Consider the following 22007-nt stretch of genomic DNA (forward strand, 5'->3'; position numbering starts at 1 on the left):
GTTGTTAGGTATTTTTTTTGTTTGTTTTGTTTTGTTTTTCCATTGAGGTTTCAAGTGGTCATTAACCAGAACGACTTCTTGTTCCCTCTATCGCAGTCAGACAACGGTTCTACTAAAAGTCAGCTGCACTGTAACACAAAAATGTTGTGTCCTAAAAGTGGTCCTCCAGCTCGTATCTTTGTCCACAAACAGATATGAAAATGCTAAGTTAACTCGTCACATTTCTCGATACAGACTTAAAATGTCTAAGGAGAAGAAAGAATTCTTCCATGACCAGATGTTTCTTGTGTCAAGTGCTTCCACTTAACTTAGACAGAAAATTGGCATACAGAGCTAAAATGGCTAAAATTGGATCTAATGCAAGCTATGGTTTTGGTAATGAATATTAATGTCCACTTCACTGCTGTCAAAGGAAGAAGTAAACAGGATTTATGGCCTGCATATGTATAAATTCATATGTTGAATTTCTTTTCATTGTTGCAGTATTTATTGTTGGGTAGTCCTGAAAGTTACCTTTTTGTGGCCTGTACAGTCTGATTCAATTGTTATTTTGCTCATTTTTAGCTATAATGCGATGCCTTAACATAAACACTCAAGAGTATGAAGTAAGTAAGAGTCTACATAAACCCACACACACAGACACACATACAGGACAGTGTTCTGGCCATTATACAGTGTGTGCAGTATTAAACAGTGAAGGAAATGTATTTCTGGCAGTGCTGCAGACATGGAGCTGTGGCTGAACTTTTTACCCTAATTACTTTCCTACTAATGCCTGCAGCTTGCCGGAATCGTTGTGGCTCCCTCCAGGCCCCCAGCAGGCTCTGATGTGGCCAGTGTTTGTTGGGTATGGGGGAGCAGGGATAGAGCTGAGAATGAGAGGACAAAAACAAAACAAATAACAGGAAGGAGTAGGGAAAGAATGTTGCAGTGCACTTTTTGTCTTCCAGTTTTCATGAAATTATAGATGAAAATATGATCGGCAATGGACACATGGATGAAAGTCCTTAAAGTGCTAAGAAAACATGAAAATTGTCACAAAATATATAATTCCATGACAGCTCCATGTTATGATAAAGTTCATGTGAAATGATTGAAATGAACGCTAAGGTAGTATTATGTGGTCAGTTTCTGGTTCCAAGGTCAAAATTCAACTTAGCATGTCAACTATTTGCCTTTCAAGATGCAGTGGAGAGAGAGAGTTTTAGAGTCACGTTGTCTAAAAGATTTCCAGGCTGCTTTCCTATCCTGCCAAAAGGAAAATTCTGCAAAGAGCTTGTGGAGTACTTGTTGAATGCTGGCGTAAACTATTGGATATTGCCAGTGTTGATCTTAAATTTCTGGCTTCGGTATTCAAAAGGCCCTATCAGTTGAACCCCAGTGGAAATGCTCTTCCTCTGAAATTCAACTTGGAGCATTACATTTTCTCTTTAAACAAAACCAGCCTTGACTTCCCAAACCAAGGTTGTATTTGTTTAGCATTTCCACAGCATGTAATTGTCGTTCGTATTTGGGGAGCTTATAAAACTTTGCACCAGTCGGAAATGTGGTGACGTCCCTTCCTTGTAAATGAATTTATTTGCCTGCTTTTTAATTCCTCCTCACTCTTCCATGTATGCTTTCCACAGCCACACGAAATCTTGTGGTTTTGATCCCCTTTAGTTCATGTTCATAAAAAGACTTGTGCAGATTCTCTCAGCAAGAGGGAAAGTGCTCATGGAAGAATCAAAGCATTGATGTGAAAATTAAAATAGCAGATGTCAACATGTTTCATCAAAGAGGAAGTACACAGACTAGACCGATGATAATGGGACATTAATGAGACGGGCCATTCATAATGGTCCGTAATGACCATATTGTAAACAGTTGTATCTCTAAACATGAGACTAACACATGGTTTCAAAAGTCACTTTAAACATTGTGTTTTTAGTAGGTTTTCCAAATCTGGTACAGTGGCAGAGCAGTAGGACAGGAAAATGACCCAAGCAGCCAGAGTTTAATGTGGGGCCAGTCCAAAAGGGGAGATGGATTCAGCAGGTGTGCCCTCTTGTTGCTTTACAGCATAGCAATTTAGGATTAAGGAAGACTAATTTTGGAATGTTGAGATCTTGACCCAAGGCAAATCTAATAGCTTTTACTGTAGATGATCGTTGCCGTTAAAAGTGAAAGCTGTGCATTGACTACAGCTTGATATTGGATAAAATGTTCGTATGTCAATATGATGATACAGTGTTTCACAGTGAGTAAGAAAATTCTTTTCTGCAAAACCTTTTAACCAACATTGGTAGCGGTGCTCTAGGGATGGCAGGCTGGCAATTGGCTGGTCCACCATTTACATTCAGACTGTATTGATACCTCCACCATTTACTGTGCTGACTATACAGACATGTGTGATGTCAATCCCCTATCCCCCTTGATGGTGAGTTTTTGTTTGAAATGCCTCAGTGACTTTTGGTGTAGATAGATTGCATCAGATTTTATGGTCTCATGAGTAAATTAAATTCTAATAACTTTTTTGATACCCTGACTTTTCATGTAACCACCAGCAATGTTGCCATTTAGCCAGGAAAAAAGCACCACATCTACTCAGTCAATTGGCTTTTTTTTTTGTTGTTGTTGCTCACGGTTCTCTAGGGATGTTTCCCAAAGACATCTTTAGTTGGCCCAGTAATTTGATTTATGACAAATACCAGCGAAACTGCTGACATCTCCATCAGCCTAAGGTGTACTTTGGGTTTTCGGCTAATTAGGAGATCCTAACATAGAAAACTAGGATGAAATGAAAATCATAATTAATTAGAGAACTTCTTATCAAAGAATAAGTAAACAAGACTGAGAATCTCACAAAATTGAATTGCCAATTTGCTCATGTGCTGTTATCATCATGCATTTTGTGTGTTCCATATCTGGCAGGGCTGCTTCTTTTTCTCCTTAATTTTTGAAGTAGCTTCTTGTCCTATCAGAGGAAGTAAATGAGCAAAGCCTTCTTTCCCCCATCTCCCTCATTTTGTATCCTTTCAGACCCAAGGGCCGGTTTGAGTAATAGTAATTGACACATTGATCTAATAGGGCCATCATAATAGGCCTGTTACTGAGCTGGGGAATGGTGCTCGGCGTCACCTTAACATGTGCAAGGACTGACATCCCGCCATGATCCATAATGATAATTGTGATTTAGCCTTGCTTTCAACCTACGCCCCAACGTCCCCAGCATCAGGAAATCTTATTACATCTGACCCTGCATTGCCTCCATTAGAACTGGGTCATTTGTTAAAATACTGCAAAAGCAAAACAATTGAACCCTGTGCCATTTTGATTCTATAATAGCAGGTTATCATTGTCCCTTTGAATCAATTCCAGAGGCCCACTTTTCGGGATAGAGCTTTGAATTGGATTGATTGGACTCTGATAATGCTGAAATCGATGATGCAGCCGCCTGAAAGTAAATTATCATCGGTTGAAATTTTTGTATTAATCTTAATGCCTGTATTCTTGATTGGTAATGGTAGCCAAGCTCGCAGCATGAGGACCTCTGAAATGTTGACAGAGATGTTCGGGAGCATCAGGATGGAAAAATGAATCTGGGATTGTTCAGAACTTCGGTGGCACCTCTTTTATCTTCTCCAGTAAACATTTACAGGGACTGGAGGGAGGAGCACACTTGTGCTAACATCCAAACAGTGTCTCACACATACATACACACACACACACAGAGTACACGTACAATCCTGGAACAATGTTATAATTTTGGGGCAGGGCTAGGAGATCTAAAGGCTCACTTGGCGCCGCTGCTGTCCAGCCGCTGGCTTGGGAAACATACAATAGCCACGCTAGTTTGCATCTGTGCTTTATGACTGTCTGTATGTGTATTCACATGTGACACATACACTTACAGCAAGTTTAGCTCGTGTATCAGTCATCAAGATGGTTGTTGGATATTGTTGCAGCGGTTGTTTCATCTTGCATCTTTGGGTGTGTGTTCCTGCCTTTGTCTGAGTTAAGAAAAAATGAATTGCGTGTCAAAGTACCGCCTCTGATGTTAACTAACTTGTGTGTGTGTGTGTGTGTGTTAGCGTGTTAGCAGTGCTGGGTGATTGCTTTATCACCAGGTGATGGAATCCTGTTTGTGTCCACAGTGTCAGCTGCAGCTCAGAATCATGGTCTGAGCATCGGCTCAGAGTAGCAGATTCTTTGACAGCTGTGCAGACACTTTACAGACATCGTTCCATAGCATTGTGTTGAAACCAGATTATTGTAGCTGGAGTCCGAAGGCTTACCAGCTGTTTGCTGTAACTGCAGGCAGGATTATCAGCACAGGATTTTTTGATGAAACCTTTTCAGTTAGATTGGTTACTTCTGAAGAGGGGGGGGATTAGTGTTACTTTAACAGTGTCAAGTTGATATTCTTTTCATCTATTTAATATATCTATTGTATATTTCATGTTACATGACTTTTCATGTAGCATAATGACTACCTTCCTGCAGACACTGAAGTCCTCTGTTGTACTCTTTCCACTAAACAAAGAGCTACCAAATCACTGCAGTATTTGATCTGAATACAGGAGGTACACAGGCAATTACAATAGGTTGCTTGCTCAGCATGTGCAGTGCATCAGGCTACAGTTCTAAATTTGTCTCTCTCTTTATGTTGTGTCACAGCTTTTTGTATACACTAACAAAAATGCTATGAAATAGATTAGTGCCATTATGGCCTCCTTTGAGCCTCCTCCATGCTTGTAACATCAAAATTAGCTCAAAATAGTTTATAATTAATAGTCTCGCTGTTATAATTCCTTGACCTTATTTTTGCTCATTCAGTTGTTCAGCCCGGTTCTTCTAAAGCACTGTGCTAAGAAGAACTCTTTTACAATACTCAACCAGTTCTAGTTCACTCTTCCAACTTCAGCTCTTCGTTAGTAAATACATTCTACAGCCTCCACAACCATCAGTCAGACACTAACACTGTTTGGCATTTGCTGTCATATTGAAAGAAAGGCTTAATACTTGTAAGGCATGGCAAACATTGCACAAATACACAAAGATCAGGTCAAAACACCATGGAAACAAGGGTGAAAGAGGTGAGGGATGAAAGGAAGGGAAAGAAAAGGCTGCAAAGACAGACTGGTTACTCTATCATCAGGCCCATTAAGAACTTCCCCCACTGGAACACTTAGACTGTTCAGACTGACAAAAGCTGTGTGTCAAAAATGCAACCTCCTTGTTCTTTTCAGTGAGTCTAATGCATTGGTGCAGAGACTAGTGGTGGGTGTGCCTGTGAAAGCATCGAGAGAAATATACAGTATCGTTCTGTAAAGAGTTGATTCTGACTTTGGATTGTGCCGTGATTCAGTACAAAATTCTATAACAAAGTGCATTTGCCAGTTCCAGGTAAAATACCTTGTTGCATTTACTGTGTAGCTATGTGCTAAAGTGTTCAAAAGGCCTTTATTTGTCCAACAGTATAAACACACAGCATTGTGGCTGTTGACTCTTGTTTTGACATCCAGGTTTTTACCTCACATAACACTCTTTACCTGCGGTGTCATACTTTTCCCCTCCTTTGAATGTATTTGCAAGCTCTTACAGGATCTTCACATTTTTGTAGTCAGTTGAATATGTCTTCAACTGCACCACTGTACTCCATTATACATTATAAAATGGCCTCTTTTTCCCCACTGCTGCCTTTGGTACTTCCAGTGTCTGCTTGTGTCAGAATTTTGAATGGGAGAAGCAGATATCTTTCCACTGTAAAGAAGAAAAAGAGCAACAGTAATGATTGGGAAGGCAGACAGACCTTGACACTGCAGAGTCGGTCAGTGGAACATGGTGTGCTTAAGGAATATTCAACATGGCTGAGCTCATCTTGTGTCTTGTAATGGATGAAAGTCTTCCCATTATGAGCTCGTCATTTGAATAATGTCCAGATTTCCCTCTGTGACTTGGCAATAGCTGGCCACTGTTTAAACTTATTTCCTTGTTCGTGTGTTGCAGAGCTCTGCTGTGCAGGAAGGGGGTTTCCTCACTGATCAAGTTGTCAGATCAGCCTAACCTTCCCTCCTAACCTAACCTTCACAGTCTTATTACACTCAATGCAAGCATCCAGGTGTTTTTTGTTCTTTTACAATGTAATGTTCAGTCCAATTATAGTAATTTCAAATTTGGAGCCAATATGTTTACAGACACACTTTTTTGACCTTTCTTCTGACTTCAAGATCTGGCTAATGCCTCCTTTATGCCTAAAAACTACTGAAGCATATAACTGCAATCAGTGTACACAAGCAGACTAAATAGACTGTTGAAAGCATTTGCTCCTATGGCTTAAGAAACAAAACTAACACCACATTTCACCACTGCATCCTCAGCCACCGTGGCACCACAGGCCTCGCCTGGGGTGGCAGAGACGAGAGAAAACCTGTGTGTGTGTGTGTGTGTGCTGATTAAGATTTATGTCTAAATTTTCCTTTACTAGCAGCTGCTGCCTGCTGTTGGATAGGTCCCTCATGTAACCCTCTTCTTTGCTGTGTTGATAGAAAGTCTTCTTGCAAATGTGTTGCATGACAAAGCATTTCCCCTTGCCCTCCCATTTTACTCCCTTTTATTGACCCTCAGAAGGGGTAGGCCAGTGGGACATAGTGGAAACAAATACTATATGAATGTGCGTGCAATTTATTGGCAGGCAGTTTGATGTTCATTTCCTACATTTTCACAAAATAGTGTCTCTGATTGTCTGGGATGTGGATATGTTTGTTTTGTCATGGTCAAGAGATTAGTATACCACTGCAGTTAGCATTGCCAGCTGTCAAATTATGTATGTCAGAAAATGTCTGTTCGAATTCTAAAAGTTACTTGAGGACTGCATTGAGTATTCAAAGACTAATTATATGCTTTTTCTTTTCAGGACAAGCCCTCCCTACTGTTGTGCTGACCTGTATTCTTTACGGACAGGGGAGATGGTCAAGTCAATTCAGTTCAAGACACCCATCTATGATCTCCACTGTAACAAACAGTATGTCTATTACACCAACTTATCAGAAATAATTTATGATACACTGTGTGTTTGTTTTTATCCTATTAATGTACCATTTTCTCTCTCTTCAAGTATTCTTGCTGTGAGCCTACAAGAGAAGATTGCAGCATTTGACAGCTGCACCTTCACTAAGAAGTTCTTTGTTACAAGTAAGAAATTTAGACACATGAATTTTATGTATATATTTTTTGGCATCATGTTTACTGCCAGTAGAAGCATGTATTTATGAAACATCGTGTCAAACCCCAGTGTTCTGTACCATATGTGTTAGCGCAAACAAACAGCACCACTCTCTCTCTTTTTTTCCCCACATATCAACACTAACGTTGCCAAACATGATCAGTGACTCTGCCACACTGGCACCACACAAGCCAAATAAACACAAAGTCGGTCACTGATTATAATGCAACTGGTCACTAAGGCCTGCTGTGCATCTCTCAAGGTTTGCGTCGTTGTTGTACTGCGTTTATAAAAACATGATGTGCAGCCCTCCATTCGGCACAGGAAAACACAACACAGCTCTTGCATCCTCTCGACTGTACCTGCCATTTGTGCTCAAGGAGGCTGTGAAAGAAAGACCAGACTGTATTACATGGCCATTGCTGTCTACTTAAGTCATTGACTGGAGTAAACTGACCTTACTGGTTGGATTTAATGTGTCTCCTCTTTGTCTGCCTGCCTTCCTTATCAGCGTCTGGACCACAGGAAACCAAACATACTCAATAGTTATTAATCGTTTCTGAATGCATGGGCCCCCTCTTCATAACGTTGTTTGGTCTGTTTGGGCCTTAAAAGCAGTAAACAGAGGGTCCTTTAACGTGTGCTGCTCTGCTTTTGAGTCGTTCTCCTGTTGTCTGTTTGTTTCTGTCATGTCGTGTCTTTATGAGCACTTAAGGCTCATCCCAAGTTTATGTTCTTGCTTTGGTTTCACACAGTGTGTGTTGTGAGCAGGGACTCATCTTGATTGCACAGGCTTGTGTAGCTTTTCTGAGTGAAATGCCTCCCAATGGTCATGATTTGCTACATACTGTGTTTTTGTACAGTGCAAAGGTGTCTGTGGCTGTTGGTCTATTGGTAGCATGTAAAAACAATCATTGCTATGCTTATTTCTATGAAGCACACTAACTGTTGTTGCCTCTCTGACTGCTCTGACAAAAAAATCCACTTTTCATACATATTTCATACTCTAAACTTCTCACATGCATTTCCTGTCTCACAGGAAATGAGGTTCAGAGTGAAGTGAGGGTCTGCTATTGACTCCACTGCTATCAGGATGTCAATGTTCTGGTGTGGGCAATTACTGAGACTGAGAAGTGCAATCATAGATCGTAAAAGGTGTGTGAGAGCAATGCTGAAGCTTGTTGTATGATTGTGCAATATTTGACTACAGAGAATGATAGCACTACACTTGAATAACACTGTGCGTTTCTTTGTCTATTGATCAACCATGCACAAATTGCTTTCTTAAATCAATGTACTGGCTTCAACTGAATTCAGTTGGATGCCGCGTCACACAGTGTGCCTCTAAGGATGGGTGTCAGTACTCAAGTATTCCATTTCATCGTTGGTATTTGTCCAACTTATATAGTAATTACGTTATTTTATATTGTAAATGTAAAAGTAAATGGACCCTGTTCTGTATTAAAAGTTTACATTTTTTAGACTGGGCGCAGTAATGTGACTTCTATCTATAAATATCAACACAGATCGATACAGTAAGGATAGGTCTGCACTAGATACAATAAACGTTTTTGGTCAAGCATCCTTCAGTTTAATGTGAGAGGCAGAATGGGACCCAGCAGGTATATTTTAACAAAATAAACTAAAAGCAGGCCATATGATGTTAAATTTGTGTATCACAGAACAGCTAGTTTGATGATCAATCATTTGTGTAGTAAGCATAAAGAGAAAACAGTAGAGACAGGCAATCTCTCATCACCTCATTAGCTACCAATGTTTAGCATGTACTGTTGTGACCCTACCGAGACAGAGAAGATTGAAACTCTTTCATATGGTCCAGCTAATACTAATTTTCTTTAGATTTTTTTTTCAGATGTCTGATTTTCTTTACCTGAATGATAAAATCACCTAAGCCGAATATGCTGATGCAAGTAGAGTGCAGACAGTGCAGCGTTTGTGTGTCTTTATGTGTGCTTCATCTTTAGATCTTTAAATAAACTGAGCTGCTTGCAAAGTGTGTTCATACAGATCAGTTTTGATTTCTATAGTCTTGACTGTAGTGAACTAGTCGTACTGAGAATGTTTGCATGCCTGCTGATCCCGTATTTTCAAGCAGATGTGTTCTGTTTTGTTCACATTTTGTTGTCATTACTCCTCTCAAATCTGTTTACTTACTCTCTATTTATTGCCGATTTTCCATTGACTGTGTGAGCTTGTCTTTCTCTGTCTGGTCTGCCTGCAGTGACACATGGCTGTTTTTCATTTGATCACCAAGTACATCTTGGCTGAAAATAAAGATTTGATTGGCCTGTTGAGAGAAACTGGTCACTTGGTGTAGTGCTCTGTCTATATAGTTGTAGGAGAGTTGTAGAAGTGGAATTGTGGAAGTCTGATTCACAGATTGTTCTTTGAGAAAAAATGGCAGTTACTATAATGGATAAGTGAACTGCTCTTCAAGTTGTAGAAATAGTAGCAGTAACAGCATTAACACTAGAAGTTGTGTTTCTAACTTTAGGAAACCTTTAGGGCATTTTAAAAAAGGAAAGCTAAAATATGGAATATCAGACCATGGGGATCAGTTACTGCCATGCTCACCAAGGTCTTTCTAGGGTCGGGCTTCCAAAGCCTGCACCCAGCTTTCTTTTCCTTTGAGTCCACCTACCATGTATGTTTCCTCTCCCTGCTCAGCCCCCTGCTCTCCACCCAGGATGTCAAACACATGTTATCTCATCGCCTGGGCTCCCCTCAGCCTTGGAGAGGCACAAAAGGTTTCTCTGGCGTTACCAGCATCAGCCCTTGTGGCTTACCTCAACCAACCGCTTCCCCAGCACAGCACACTAAATTACTGTCTCCACCTCATCTGCTCCCTGAACACTAAATTATTGTCAGCAAGCCATTTCCTCCGCACCTCAACACTCTCACATTAACTGTGTGTGTGTGTGTGTGTGTGTGTGTGTGTGTCACACATGTGATTTTGTTGCCTGTATGTTTATACGTACTGGAAACAGGCAGGCTGTCACTGTTTCTGCTTGCTCCTAAAGATATGACAATATCATTTCTCCAGTCTGTTTAGAAGCACACGTTCCCCTGTTATTGGTTGGTTCTGTCTTGCAGCTGAAGGGATAAGACACCCCTGTAGTTGGAGCGAAGTTTTGATGTTAGTCTGAGCAATCCATGTTGTCGACTTCCCCATCTGTTCAACTGGGAAGAAATAAATACTTTCTTCTAACATACAAGACATTTATTTGGTTTTGATGGCACAGCTTTGTTTGTCATTTAAGAATATTGTTTGCTATTTTTATTTCTGCTGGCAGCACACCGGCTGTGTTTGCGTGTAAATGTTTGCATGTGTGTGTGTGTGTGTGTCCCCACAGGGATTTTTGTGTTGGTCAATGAGCAGAGGAGCCATCCTCAATTTATTGGGTACCACAGTCTCCATTAGGTCATACTGTGCACATAGACTAGCGTACAGACACGTCACCCTCATTACACTCCCATTTATCTTCCCAAACAAGAGACTCCCCACAAACACATTAATGGTTTAAGATAGTTACAGATGCTCTTCAGGGAGGAGGGCTATGAAAACCCCTGCATATGCATCCCTGTTTTTTAATTTTCCTTGCAAAAAATATGTATGAATGCTTTCTTGTACCGTACTCAACATTGGTGCCCCTGTGTGACCATCTTTGTGTCTTTCAGGCTGCTACCCTTGCCCCGGGCCCAGCCTCAATCCAATAGCTCTGGGAAGCCGTTGGCTGGCCTATGCTGAGAACAAGGTAATCTACACGCACACATATGCACACTCATCCATTGCAGAAACGGCTTATCAGAAAAGCGACATATTTACAATTCAAAAAATGCATTTTATCTATTTCCTCCCTCTTTAATCTGTCTGGATAAACAACTCATTCCAAGAAGAGTGCACAAGGGATGATAACATTTTGAAAATCAACAGATGCGCAGGAGTTTCCAGTTCTCTTCTGTTTAATGGGATTGTTAAGTATTTATAAAAAAACAAAGTGTTCTGTTGTATTCCCTGAAATACATTTAATGCACAATAGTGTTTGGTGCTGGCTCACTCAAGTAATTGACAGATGGGGCCACTGTGTGTGTGACTGCTTATGGATTTTCAGAAATTACAAAATCTATTTTTTGAACAGTGGGAGTAATGCTGAGACAGAGGCATTCAAGTGTTATTGTATTTGAAATTGAATCAGTGCAGATTGTCTGTTTGTTTGTGTAATATTTCTTTGAAAACAAAACCAATTCCTCTAAAAGAGTAAAGAGGAGCTGCTGCTTGATGTCTCAAATCTGACTTAATTCCCCCACATTTTTCTTACTATACAACTTAAGCAGACCTTCACTTTATGTTTCATGTTCACCTGTAAATCTTTGTGTGTTTGCAGTTGATCAGATGTCACCAGTCTCGTGGAGGGGCTTGTGGAGACAATGCACAGTCTTACACAGCTACAGTGATCAATGCAGCCAAAGTAAGTGACAGTACATGCACACATATACTTGTTTCTTTTATTTTCTTTTAAAAAAAAATAAAATCTATATATATATATATATAATTTTGATAATGAAAATATCTAAGTAGCGTGGAAATACTGAGCACTGTTCACAGGTCAAGACTTGTTAGTTTCATGATAATTTTTTAAAAATCAAAGTTTTTTGGCCATCTAGTTATATTTGAGAGGAGGCAGACATCTTTACAGCTGATATCTGTGAAACTCTGCAACTCACGCAAAACAGCCAAATGGATAAAAAGCACAACAGGTAGGAGGAATAATACGTATTTTCATTTCCCTTTAGGAATTAATATTCTGTATGTGATAAGACATAGTGTATGATGCTATTTTGACTGAAATTATTAATAAATTAAATGCATTATTAATAGTACCCCCCTGTTTAGATAATTTATTTTCAGAAAATCTGGTAAAGAGATAAAATTTTGATACTTCTACTTTTCATTGAAACTTCTCCACAATTACATCTCACTACAGAACGAGTGAGCCTGAACTGCTTTAATCTTAAAAAACTGAAAATGTTCTAAAGTTTGGAGTGTGACCATAATGTGTCTGTAGGTCCTTTGTTCTGTCTTAAGCATTTGCTCAGATAAAACAGCACATAATTCAGTACTTCCAGCTCTGCCTAGGCCATCTGCAAGTGTGCTGACATAGGATCCACCTGGCCCACTTGGCTGACTGGAGCTGAGCTTATGAGACACTTCATCAGTCTGCCTATCTGTTTTTTTTTTTCCCCACTATAATCTGTTTCTCTCCAATGGTCTTGTTACACTCATCTCCACGGGGAGCGACTCTGAGATGCCTCACTAATAGCCAAAAGCCACTTTTGATACCAGGTGAAATTCATTCCCAATCTTATTCAGCTGCTTCCCAAGACATGCTAACTAGCTAGCTCCTCATATGGCTCTAGTCTGTTTCTCCATTTGGTTGTAAGGGCTAATTGATTTACAAAGAGCAAGTGTGTAATGAATGCCAACAGCTAGTGTGACAGAAGTCTCATTAGCAGGCTAACAATGGTATACATCAAAAAGAGCACTGTGTCTAACAGGTTAGCGGCTTGGTAAGGGGTAGACAATGGCACGAGCTATTGATATGCAGACAGGCAGTCTGCTTGCCCGCCCTCTCCTCATTTAGGACCATATATCTCAATATAGATGACAAGGTATCTCCTTCTGGCTTGTGGCGCGACACGCTGGCTCTTAGTGCTGACGTCCAGAGACATGGAAACAAAAAAAGGGGGGTGGGCTGGTAGCATTAAAGTGTAATGGCTTTTGTTTATAAGAAAGATAAAAGAGAGAGTGCAACAACTCTGACCAGTTGGACTCCCTGCTTCAAGTTTGATCTCTGTTGGCAAATTTGTGCATCACATAACTCATACTTCCTGTCACTCGAGGGTGTGTGATTGAGAAAAAACCTTTCACATGAATGATGTTGTAATTTGTTTAGATGGCGACATCAGGCCATTGCTGTACGTGCGAGACTGGTCATGTGTTTTTCTTGGCCATCAGACATGATCTACCACCCCAGCTCACCCCCACACCAGCAGATCAATAGCCCCTGTTTGGACTACCACTAAGAACTCCACAACTGCAGTGATTAGAAAACACATTAGTGTTGATCAATTAGGAGCCAAACGCCTCACTTAATAATTGATGGCTCTTCTAGTGTTTTACACACACACACCCATGCAATCATACACATGCACACACAGGCAGCAGACACTGTTAGTGTGCCTGGCCAAGTGGCAAAGAGAGACAGTGGGTGATCCTCAGACCCAACAAATGCGAGGCGCCACGCTGTATTGACAGGGCCGCCTAGTCTGAATGCCTGATTAGGCTCTCCGGGGCCCCTTTGGTGCTTACACACACACAGACACAGAGTCACACGCATTGGACTCCATTAGTGAAAGACAGTGTAGTAGGTGAGATAGACTCCACTTAAGCAGCACTATCCATTTCCCTCAATTGAGCCACAGAGGTGTGTTTGAGCCAGACACCCTGGCTAGGCCTTAAGCGGACACAGAGGAGCCTCACACACACTCGCACACATGGGTGTCTCCTGTGGCCACGGTGCTACACGTTATCAACCAGCATCAAGTGAACGTGGTGCATGCACACACCCACGGAAGATGTTACACACACACCCATGCACTTTACAGGTCTTCTGCCCATCTTCACTGCCCTAACTAAGTGAACTCAAAATGAATATCTATGAATATAGAACACATATCTATTGTATTGTCAGGTGTTTGTTTTTGGTTTTTTGGGGGTTTTTATAATATATAATTTTTTTGTTTTTTCCAGACTTTAAAGACAGGCTTGACAATGGTGGGAAAAGTTGTCACCCAGCTGGCTGGTACCCTACCAGCAGGCACTCCAGATGAAGAGAGCACACCTCACAGCACAAGCCGCCGTAGCCCTCACAACCCTGGTGTTGTCACCATCATTGACACACACAGTGTTGGCGAAGGACAGGTCAGTCAAGTGTTTCTGCTTTTGCTTGGTATTGTTAATCAGTTTATTTTAATACTGAATTTGTACATGTCATGGACACTGTTTTTCAGCCTTAATACTTATGTACTTTACTTCTTAATACTCTTTAATACTAGAACTTATACAAAAGACAAAAACAAACAACCTTTTAAATGCAAAATTTGTCTCCTAATTAAGAAAGAAAATAAATGCACCACCATGCAAATATTAGACCAAGGTATTGACGTCAGCACGCTGATAACTTACAGCAGTCCAAGTGAGGTGTGAGAGTTCTGTTCGTTGTCATTGGAAAATAGGTCACCCTTTTGAGGGGTTGTAGGGTTGAACTTTTAGGTTTTAACGATGCCAAGTTAATATCAAAGGTGATCAGGCAATAGAGGACAACATGTTCTTCTGGCAGCTTGGCTAGAGGGAGCCCTTGGAAAAGAGATGTGGAAGGTGTTGGCTGTTTCAGCCTATTTCAACTTGAAATGAGAGAATGTCTTTTTGAAGAATGCTAGTCATCCTTCCAGCAGTAAAACTGTTCTGGAAACTCAGTGTAGAACAACACCTTACAAAGGCACTCTGCTTATCATCTCTTTCATTTCTCACTAGTATATTACGATGGTTGTGAGTTAGTTTTTGTAAAATTTAAATGACTGAACCTATATACGTTAGTTTATATTTTCGATTGTTAATCTTAGTTACAGTATCTTCCTTAAATTGATGCATAAGACCAAGCCCATGAGTTTGACTGTAGCTATTCAATTGTCTGGCCAAAGAGTTAAATTCTTGTAAACTTGACAGCCTTCCTCCCTGCATCCCAGCAAACCGTCAGACTGAAACTGCTTTAAGATCACTCAGTAATCCCTTTTCGGAGCCTGCGTGGCGGTTAACCAGAAACTGTTACCAGGTGACATCATTGTTTAATCAAGTGTCAGCTTTTATGGGTTAGATGTCTGAATGCTTACATTTCTCCCCAGCTGCACCCTTCATATGCATAATGCATACACACATACCAAAGATTAAATGGGCAGCACTTTTTTCTTGGCTTTTTGCCTCTCTGGTCTTGTCATGTGTGAGACCCAGGTAAACATAACTTTGGCCTCTGTGGCTTGGTGGGAAGTAGGAACATCTTCCAGCCTTGTTTTTCTCTCTCTTTTCACCTCGCTCTGCACAGCTATCTGAAAGGTGTAACTAAGATTTGCTGCATAGATTAACAGAAAACATTTTTGCCACTGCCCTCTTATAGCAGCCGTGGTAGGAGAGATGCTATGTGAACAATCAGCCGTTGGTTTGTACAAGTACACTTGCAGCCATATATTTTTTTATATGGTGTTTTTTAAAAAAATCACAACTTGTTACTAAAGATAATAATATCATGTGTGGCAACAGAAAACCTTTATGTTCATGGCTGTTGCAGTGTTGTCTGCAGAAGAAAATTCAGCTACTGTCTTATCACAGTGTTTCTCAGCAGTATACTTGCAGTACTGCTGTCTTTGAAACACAGACTGTTAGAGCTTTTAATAAGTCATATTTTTCAGTTTTTTGCATACCCTAATCCCAATCTCTCAAATGTCTGCTGTTGCAGTCATATGAAGTATAATTAACAATTTTGTTGTTCTTCCAAGAGGCGCAATGTCATGTGTTGATTTGGTTGTTTGGAATATAAATTAGCTGCTGTTTTCGCCCCACTTCATGACAGTTTCTCCTCTCAGAAGTGTGAAGTGTGTGCTTCTTCTTTAGGTGGTGACTTTGTTTCCTGATGTACAGTAGATGACAGAACTAATTCAACGTGTTGCAAGTAGCTGCATTCTGGTAGAAAGTCCTGTATAAATGTTAAATAAAATAGAATAAAATTTAATTAAAGTTAAACTATGACTATTATTAGCAACTGAGTTATCATAATTTGGGGAGTTATCTAACAAGATAAAAAAATGTTTTATGATTGATAATTAGCAATAGAGCTACTACTACTACTACTAATAATAATAACAATAATAATAATACATATAATGGTACCCTGGTTGTGGTTTGAATCATGCCAGTTGCCCTCAGCAAGCTCAGCTCCCTTGACATCTAAAGAAATGCTAAAAGCTTTTATCCCCTTAATTCTCCTGACCTACTCCAGACCATGATTAATCACACTGCAGTAGCTGTCACATTTTTAATGAGGCGTGTTAGCATACATAGTACAGTGCGGTTGTGATATAGTCACCGCACACACACTCTCCTCTCTTACACAGTAACTGTAGTTGCCCTGTAGCCAGTATGTTGTCTTATAAGCTGGCTCTAAGCCTTCAGAAGCAGGCCTGCACTGTGTCACCAGCCGACACACTGTAACCGTACACTGGCCATAAACACTGGCTAGACCAGGAAGGTGGTGGGGTCGGGGATGGAGGGGTGATTTTTGGAGAAATGGGAAAAGGCAGGGATATGATAGAAGTAACTTCCAGGATATTCCCAACTCTTCCAGGCTTTGAAATTTGTTATTTGGAACAGCAGCCTCATAACACACAGGCGTGCACACCCTCCCCCTGTGTAAGGACTGGCTTGGTTCTCTGGAGTACACTCCTGTTTCAAAGGGCTCCAGCAGGATTCCCTCACAGAACAACATTGTCTGCCTGCGCTGTAATAAAAGTGATCTGCTTCATGTCACCAGCCTCTTTCTTCTTTATGCTCTCTCCTTTTCTTTTTTTGCTTATTTTCTTGCATGTAGTCTGAGGTGAAACCCTTTAGTTTTTGGAGGCTGTTTCTTGTTTGTACTAGTTCCTATTTTAAATGCTCAGCCAGCCTTCCTGACATCGTTAATGCGACACTGGGTCCAAATTTAACCCTGTGTATATGTCCTCTCTCTGTCTTTCTCTCTCTCTCTCTCACACACACACACATATATGCATGCAGTCATGTTTCCATCACTTCTGGGGACATTACATAGACTTACATTTATTTCCTGGAGGCTAAACCTAACAATAAACATTACTTGCCTAATGCTAACACTAACCTCAACCTAACCATAAAGCATGTCTTCACTCTAATAATAATTAATGATTTACATTGTGGGGACTTCCATTTTGTCCCCATAAGTAAGGCGGGTCCTCACAATGTGAAAATCTGTAAGCTGATTTCGTCCCCACAACTACAGGAAGATGTGTCCATACACACATACACACATAGCGGATTCATTTCTAACCTGTCTTTGTAATTAAAGCTCCTGGTTTTCAGCTGAACCTTTGTTAGATTTGACAGCAGAATTTAAACAGAGATTTAGCTGCAAACTCTAGTTATTCAAAGTGTCGTGTGATATCATTTTCACAGGCAAGTTTCAAAAGTAACAAGCAAAAGCTACACTTGACGTCAGTTTCTGCCTATTTACGGGAAAATCCACTGTCATGGGGTATTGTCAAAGCCACATGTGAAAAGTCATATTTTTGCCAAACTAAATTCGTCCATATTCCTGTCTCCCTTGTTGGATCATACTCTGTCCACGCTGATCTCAGTACAGCCTCTTACTGAAGCAGCAAATGAGATGTAGCTCTGATTTTCATGATTCATAATTTCTTTGATGAAGCACAAAGAGAATGGTTTCGAACAAAGTGCTCGTTTGTCTTTGTTTGTTGACCATCAGGTAATGTCGGTTCTCCAATTATTTCTATCCACAAGAGGGCAATGACACATTCAGAAAGAAGTTTAACATCCAGCAGCTATTCCCCATGGGGTGATGTCAAAGAACACTGTTGAGTGTGGTGATGATATCAGACCAAACCAAAATGTGAAGAGAAATCCTTGAGCAGGGGAAAGTCCCGTTCTGGGTTCAATGTTCTCATTGTTAGAAAATGATTTGGAGTTTCTGTGTGTGTGTGTGTGTGTGAATGTGCATGATGGTGGTGGTGTGGCGTGTATGTGTATGTGTGTGTGTGTATATATACTCCAGGTCTTGGTGAGTGAGGACTCGGACGGAGAGGGAGTGGTGGCTCACTTCCCAGCTCATGACAAACCCATATCCTGCATGCAATTCAACCCCAGTGGTAAGACACAAATGCACGCACACTCACTCACACACACACACACAAACACACATACATTTCGTTTTTGAGGAGGGTGCTTCGAGCACTAAGTTGGGAAGACATAAAAAGCAGGAGAGAAATTACACTTTAATTCAACTGTAACATGGTGTGTGTTGGACTCACATGTGGCTGCCTCGTCTTGTTTCTTTGGCGGGGCTGAACTACCCAGCTCACCCAAAAGTATTCATAGTGTGTGTACTCATATTGTACACAATGAACATGTCTTTAGCCTGTGTTTCCCCAACGCATGCCTTTATGCCAACATCAAGACACAAGCAACACATTCAAGTCAGACACTGAGTCATATCAAGTAAATGAACAACATATGCAACCATTGGCTGTCCTTTTGGTTAACTGAGAGACTGAAACTAGCTTACTGTTTTAATCCACACCCAGTCAGTATGACAAATCTATTAATTTTATTTTGTAAAAACCTAACCTAAAAACTTTTGTGGTTAGATAATGTAATCTAAATATTGAGAGGGGTTTTAAGTTCCCTTTCCATGGAGGATCAGGCATATGAACAATGGATAAATGTTTAGAATGCAAAATGGCTTCAAATTTTGTTATGTAAAAAAAGTTTTAATTAAGTGTGACCTCAGTTACAATTGAACAGAAATCAAATTGAAAGCACATCCTTTTTGGCATACAGCTTTTTGAATAGATTTGACCTCTGTCTGTAGCCTTATTATGAAAATAGCTATTTTACCCTTTGATTTCATATTTAAGGTAATGTACAGAAGTACTATTAAAGAAATTAAACAAACAAAAAAACAATACTTAAACTGTATCTCCACTACATGGAGGCCATTATGTTGCTTGTACTTGTTTCTTCAATGAAGCAGAGGTAAGTCCTGACATCACTTGCTGTGACATTCACCTTGCTGTGACATTCACCCATTGCTTGTATATAAAGATGGACAACACAACCCCTCTCCAAAAATGATGCCAAAACGTCTTGCACACCCCCTTGTGGCTGGCTGCAGTTATAGGACATAAACTCCTCCCCCTCAACGTTAGCAGATGGGATATGGGCCACGCTACAGACTCCAACGTCATTTTAGTTAGTTCTTATCACACCATCACACGTCATGATTGGGTGTATGGACAGGGTCTCAATATCGCTCTTTTGTCGCCTGATCACCACTGCACATACTCTGGCTCTAAATGACATCACCAGCGGAAGATGGCAGTGCTCGTATTTAGGATATTTTGACTTCATTTCTGTAGAGTCGGCAGAAGTGGACATGCATCGTCCATTTTTACAGATCTCAATGTATTCACCAAAACATGATGCAAGAATAATTTTGTTGTCCAGCTGAACAGTTAACAGTTCTGATAGTGACTAGTGGAGGTAGTAATATATACTGTAGCATTTACAGTATGACAACCAGACATTATTATTATTATTCCACATTGACCAATTTAACATCACTGTATCGTATGATAGTGACTGGCAGCTTGTGTTTAATGATTCACTGTGCTGAAATTAGTTTCCCTGCACAAATCTTACCCTCTCTTCTCACCACATTATTTTACTCTGACATTTCCTTTCCCACTTTCTTAGCATTGCTGACCTCCACCTCAAAAAGAAAGGGACAGTAGATGCTTTGTAAGTGTTGAACAGGCTACCTTGTCTAAGCGTGAACAGGCTACCTTGTCAAGTCTGTGTGAGTGATGTGTCAGCTTGTGCATGGTCCTGTTACTCCTGTGTCATGTATGTGTGTAAGTGCGTGTGTTCATATATTTAAAGGTGTGTGTTGTGTGTGCATGTGCATTTAATTAAGGAGCTGCTGAGAGATGGCTCTCACCCCATAACCTGCAAGCCCCAAGAATCCCTCACTTATATAAACTTATGACTAAACTCTGCTCTAAGCTGGAACAGCATGACAGACACAGACAACAGATAAGATATAGTTGTCTAGACCCCACCTATTCCTACAGTCACCCCACAAAATAACATGCAAAACAAAAACCATTTCAGTACACCTAATGACACAAAAACTTCTTAAAAGCACATCAATGAAAGCATCACATTTTAATCGATATCAGGGGTCCTCCTTCCACTGGTAAGCAGACATGATGTGTTTGACAAAGCAGCTATGTACTACCTTATGTTCTACAACTCCAACGTGAGTTATAGAAAAAAATTAAAAGAGAAAGTGTCAACAAGGACCATAAAAGCTGAATTTCAGCAATGTTAACTGTAAACTGCAACCTTGTTTCCAAAACACTTGGAACACTGTGCAAAACAAATAAAACAGAACATGATAATTTGCTAATTTTTAAATTATAACAAGTTAATTTCTTTTACACATATTCAATAGAAAACACTACAAGACAATATATTCGATATTTTACCTCATCAACTTTATTGATTTTTGTAGTTATATGTTTGTTCTGAATTATATGGAAGAAATCTGTTTCAAACAATTCAGAACAGGATCAAAGAAAGACTGGGAAATGGTCAAAAACACCTGTTTGGAACATTTGGAACAAGTAAACAGGTTCACTGGTGATAGCATCGTGACTGAGTATGAAAGGGGCATCCTGAAAAGGCTCATTTTCCAGCAAGGCTGGTCCGAGGTTCACCTCTTTGCAAAACACATGATTGTTAATAACTATAATAATGCTAATATTACATTGGCTCGAGAACATTTTGTAAAGCCCATTTTGATAAACACATTTGAACTTGAGTGTTTTCAGAAATTTTCAAATATGTGAACATATGAAATAAGAGCAGAAGTATGCACTAAGAGGTAATGACCATGGAGAAAATAGAAGTGTGGAGGAAGATAATTGCACACTGATAGGTATCATGCAAAAAAAAAAAAAAAACTTGAATAAATTACCAGTGTTTTGGCATGACAGTCTTCTTCTGTAGACACTCTGAAATCTTCTTTAGAAGAAGATTGTTGACATCATGGTGAAAGTCCTTTTTGGATCTTGTCTATGAGTGAGTGACTATCGTCCTCTACGCACATATATTTGAATAAACCATTTGCTTATTTTGTTGCAGACCTCTACACTGACACATCAGAAACCAACAATGTAGACAAAGGAAGTGGTTATGCATCTTCATTGCCACTAAGTGATGAGCAAAACAAACCAAAAAAAAAACACATTTCTTAAAGAATCCCACATAACTTAGAAACCCATAACAATGTAGAAATGGTTTGTGATATCAGTCTTTGTATTAGTGTGTAAGTGTGTGTGTGTGTGTTTGGAACTTTTGAGTCTATCTGTCTTTTTGGCCTTTCCTTATTTGATAGTGATTAATAGATCTAAATAATTGTAAGGTGTCTGTTCTTCATTTTTAAATTTATTAATTTCTTTTTATTGTAGCTAAGGTTGATAGTTTTCAATAAAACCTGGTATCTTCACCTCTTAATACAAAACACTGATATGTGTAAATTGAAAAAAGAGTTACTGGTTGCTAATAATTTTTCTGAGATGTTACTCAAAGTTTTCACTGCATAATCATGCAATCATACACAGAAGGTCAGTCTAGCACAAACAAACAAATCCAGGCAGGGAGTGGGGAAAAATTCGAAAAAAACAAGTAACAAAGTCAAAAAGTCATAGCTACTAATATGGCAACAAAATGCTGGAAAGTAATGAGAAAGTAGGAGCTGGTGTGGATTATGAAGGGGTGGGAGATATGCTATGGCAGGAAATGAAGCAACAGGACATCTGTCAAAAAAAACATGAAATAGAATATACACAGATTATG

The 22007-nt window shown here is 39.9% G+C and overlaps 1 protein-coding gene across 3 annotated transcripts in view; it reads left to right on the plus strand.

Annotated features, from left to right (window-relative positions):
* Window positions 1-22007, plus strand: part of bcas3 (BCAS3 microtubule associated cell migration factor) — a 304969-nt gene that overhangs the window by 25950 nt on the left and 257012 nt on the right. For all 3 annotated transcript variants that reach the window (XM_046388328.1, XM_046388329.1, XM_046388330.1), the window contains exons 8-13: window positions 6899-7006; window positions 7100-7176; window positions 10907-10983; window positions 11614-11697; window positions 14040-14210; window positions 18142-18235. In XM_046388328.1, the coding sequence (XP_046244284.1) occupies window positions 6899-7006; window positions 7100-7176; window positions 10907-10983; window positions 11614-11697; window positions 14040-14210; window positions 18142-18235 (611 nt within the window). The remainder of the gene's footprint in view (window positions 1-6898; window positions 7007-7099; window positions 7177-10906; window positions 10984-11613; window positions 11698-14039; window positions 14211-18141; window positions 18236-22007) is intronic.

This window comes from Scatophagus argus, chromosome 5 (assembly GCF_020382885.2).
Source record: "Scatophagus argus isolate fScaArg1 chromosome 5, fScaArg1.pri, whole genome shotgun sequence".
In the NCBI taxonomy this organism is placed as follows: domain Eukaryota; kingdom Metazoa; phylum Chordata; class Actinopteri; family Scatophagidae; genus Scatophagus; species Scatophagus argus.